Source organism: Garra rufa, chromosome 5, assembly GCF_049309525.1.
Source record: "Garra rufa chromosome 5, GarRuf1.0, whole genome shotgun sequence".
In the NCBI taxonomy this organism is placed as follows: domain Eukaryota; kingdom Metazoa; phylum Chordata; class Actinopteri; order Cypriniformes; family Cyprinidae; genus Garra; species Garra rufa.
This window is the reverse complement of record NC_133365.1, coordinates 48,873,279-48,875,591: the sequence shown is the minus strand read 5'-3', so window position 1 is coordinate 48,875,591 and position 2,313 is coordinate 48,873,279. Positions and strand designations below refer to the sequence as shown.

The 2,313-nt window shown below is 30.6% G+C and overlaps 1 protein-coding gene across 1 annotated transcript in view; it reads left to right on the top strand.

The window, feature by feature from the left end:
- Positions 1-519: 519 nt before the first annotated feature.
- The window catches only part of selenoe (selenoprotein e), a 4,164-nt gene continuing 2,370 nt past the window's right edge, over positions 520-2,313 (top strand). The window contains exons 1-2 of the mRNA XM_073841440.1: positions 520-673; positions 2,241-2,313. The exon at positions 2,241-2,313 is cut by the window's right edge and continues 4 nt beyond it. Of these exons, the coding sequence (XP_073697541.1) occupies positions 557-673; positions 2,241-2,313 (190 nt within the window). The 5' untranslated portion in view covers positions 520-556. The remainder of the gene's footprint in view (positions 674-2,240) is intronic.

Below are 2,313 nucleotides of genomic sequence, written 5' to 3'. Positions count from 1 at the left end.
GACAGATGTGAAAATTTTCACTGAATCATCAATGTCTTCTACATTATGTGTCACCGCAGAAAGACGTTATTTAATAACGGTATTGTTAATAAAATGAAGCAGCACCATGAATTTAAAGAAGAATTTAAGAGACTAACTGCTATCAGAGCATTATTCACACAGCAGCTGTTAAGTTCTGACCTCGCTGGTTATTCATCAGCAGACTGTGGGAGAATCCGACACAGACGCAGCTGCTCTGTGGCCTCAACTCCTTCATATTGACAAAAAAGAACCATTAAAATACAACAAACTTCATAAAACATTTATCAACTTGATCAAACAAATAATAACTTTAAGTCTCTTTTGGTGAGAAAGACTACATTTTAAATAATCATTTCCCCATACTAAGCTTTTTATCCAATTCCCATGAAACAAAACTCAACAAATCGACCAATCAGACTCTGCCACATGGTGGCGGATACCTATCAGCCAACACATATCTACTGTATTGACCCTCATTTCACCAAAGGACCTCAATCTTTTTGGATACGGAGAGATCTCCCATACCAAGCGCAGTATGTGGCTCATACTGGTGGCCCTTCTGACTCTGTGTGCCACGGGGAAAACTGCTGAAAATGTTTCAGAAAGCAGCGCTGAGAAGGAAAAGCTAGTTATAGCCAGAGGAAAACTTTTGGTGAGTGCTCAATACATAAACACTTGATATATGCAAGGTGTTTTGCTCTAAAATGTGACCCTGGACCACAAAACCAGTCATAAGTACCACAGGTACAGTATATTTGTATCAAAATGATACTTTTTTCTTTTATGCCAAACATCATTAGGATATTAAGTAAAGATTATGCTCCATTAAGATATTTTGTAAATTTCCTACCAAAAATATATCAAGACGTAATTTTTGATTAGTAATATGCATTGCTAAGAACTTAATTTGGACAGTTTTAAAGGTGATTTTTTTTTAAATATTTAGATTTTTCTTTGCACCCTCAGATTCCAGATTTTCAAATAGTTGTATCTTGGCCAAATATTGTCCTATCCTAACAATATATTTTAGCTTTATATATATTTTTCTAAACGTTTTAGGCTATTTAAATACATGCACAACCAATCAATAGTTTGAGGTTAGTTAGATTTCTAGTTTATTTATTTATTTATTTTACATTTTTGCTCTTATATGCTTCTCTAAGGTAGCATTTATTTAATTATAAATATAGGAAACATACTAGTGAAATATTATTCTGATTTAAAAGTTAATGTTTTCTATTGTAGTATACTTTAAAATTTAATGAATTTTCAGCATCATTACTTCAGTCTTCAGTGTCACATATTCCATCAAAAATCAATTAATATTTTTGTGAAAACCATACTTTTTTTTTTCCAGGATTCCTTGATGAATAAAAAAATAAAAGAACAGCATTTATTTGAAATACAATATTTATAATGTTTTATAAAATCATAAATGTCTTTACAATCAATTTAAAATGAAAGTTTTAAATAATATTAAATAAATATTAAATACTATTTCAATAATTTAACGCATCCTTGAATCAAATTAAGGGGTGACACTGCAGACAAAAACAGTTGAAGGTTTTGGGGTGTTTTTTTTAGACTTTCTAGTGAAAACAAAACATCCAAAAGACACCTTTAAGTGTTTCTTTTATAGCACTTTATCTATTTGTGTCAATAGATTTCAATTACAATACCTATTTTTAAAGGCCGTTTTCTCAAAATGAGCCATAAATCTCCACTTCAGTAGCACTTACACACACCAAACTTTACATTTTTATTCTTGTTTATATCCTGAAGGTTTTTACAGAGGGATTTGTCCATAAATAATTTGCTTGATTTTATACATTTTATTCCCCAAAAAAAAAAAAAAAAAAATATATATATATATATATAGTTTTCTGCCTGTTCTAAATATTTTCTGAATTATGGAGTGACAAAAAGATACCCTCTGTAAAAACATTTGACTCTAATAATACGTCAAAAAAATTAAACTGACTTCATCCAGTGTTAAGATTTTTGTACTAGAAATGTATGCAATATTAAAACCTTATAGAAAACTTGTAATACAAAACAATTGCAATTATCAATGTAATCAATCAACTGGGTATGTAAGGCAAAGCTACAATTTCAAGACCACAAATAACATTTGATTACAAAGAATAGAGTTACTTGAGTTAAAACATTTTTTTTTCAGTGTTTTGCCAATTGTTAATCTCTCTTAAATCCGTTCCCAGGCTCCCAGTGTAGTGGGATGATCCATAAAGAAGATGCCAGAGCTCTACAAGTTTCTGATGGAGCGTACGGCAT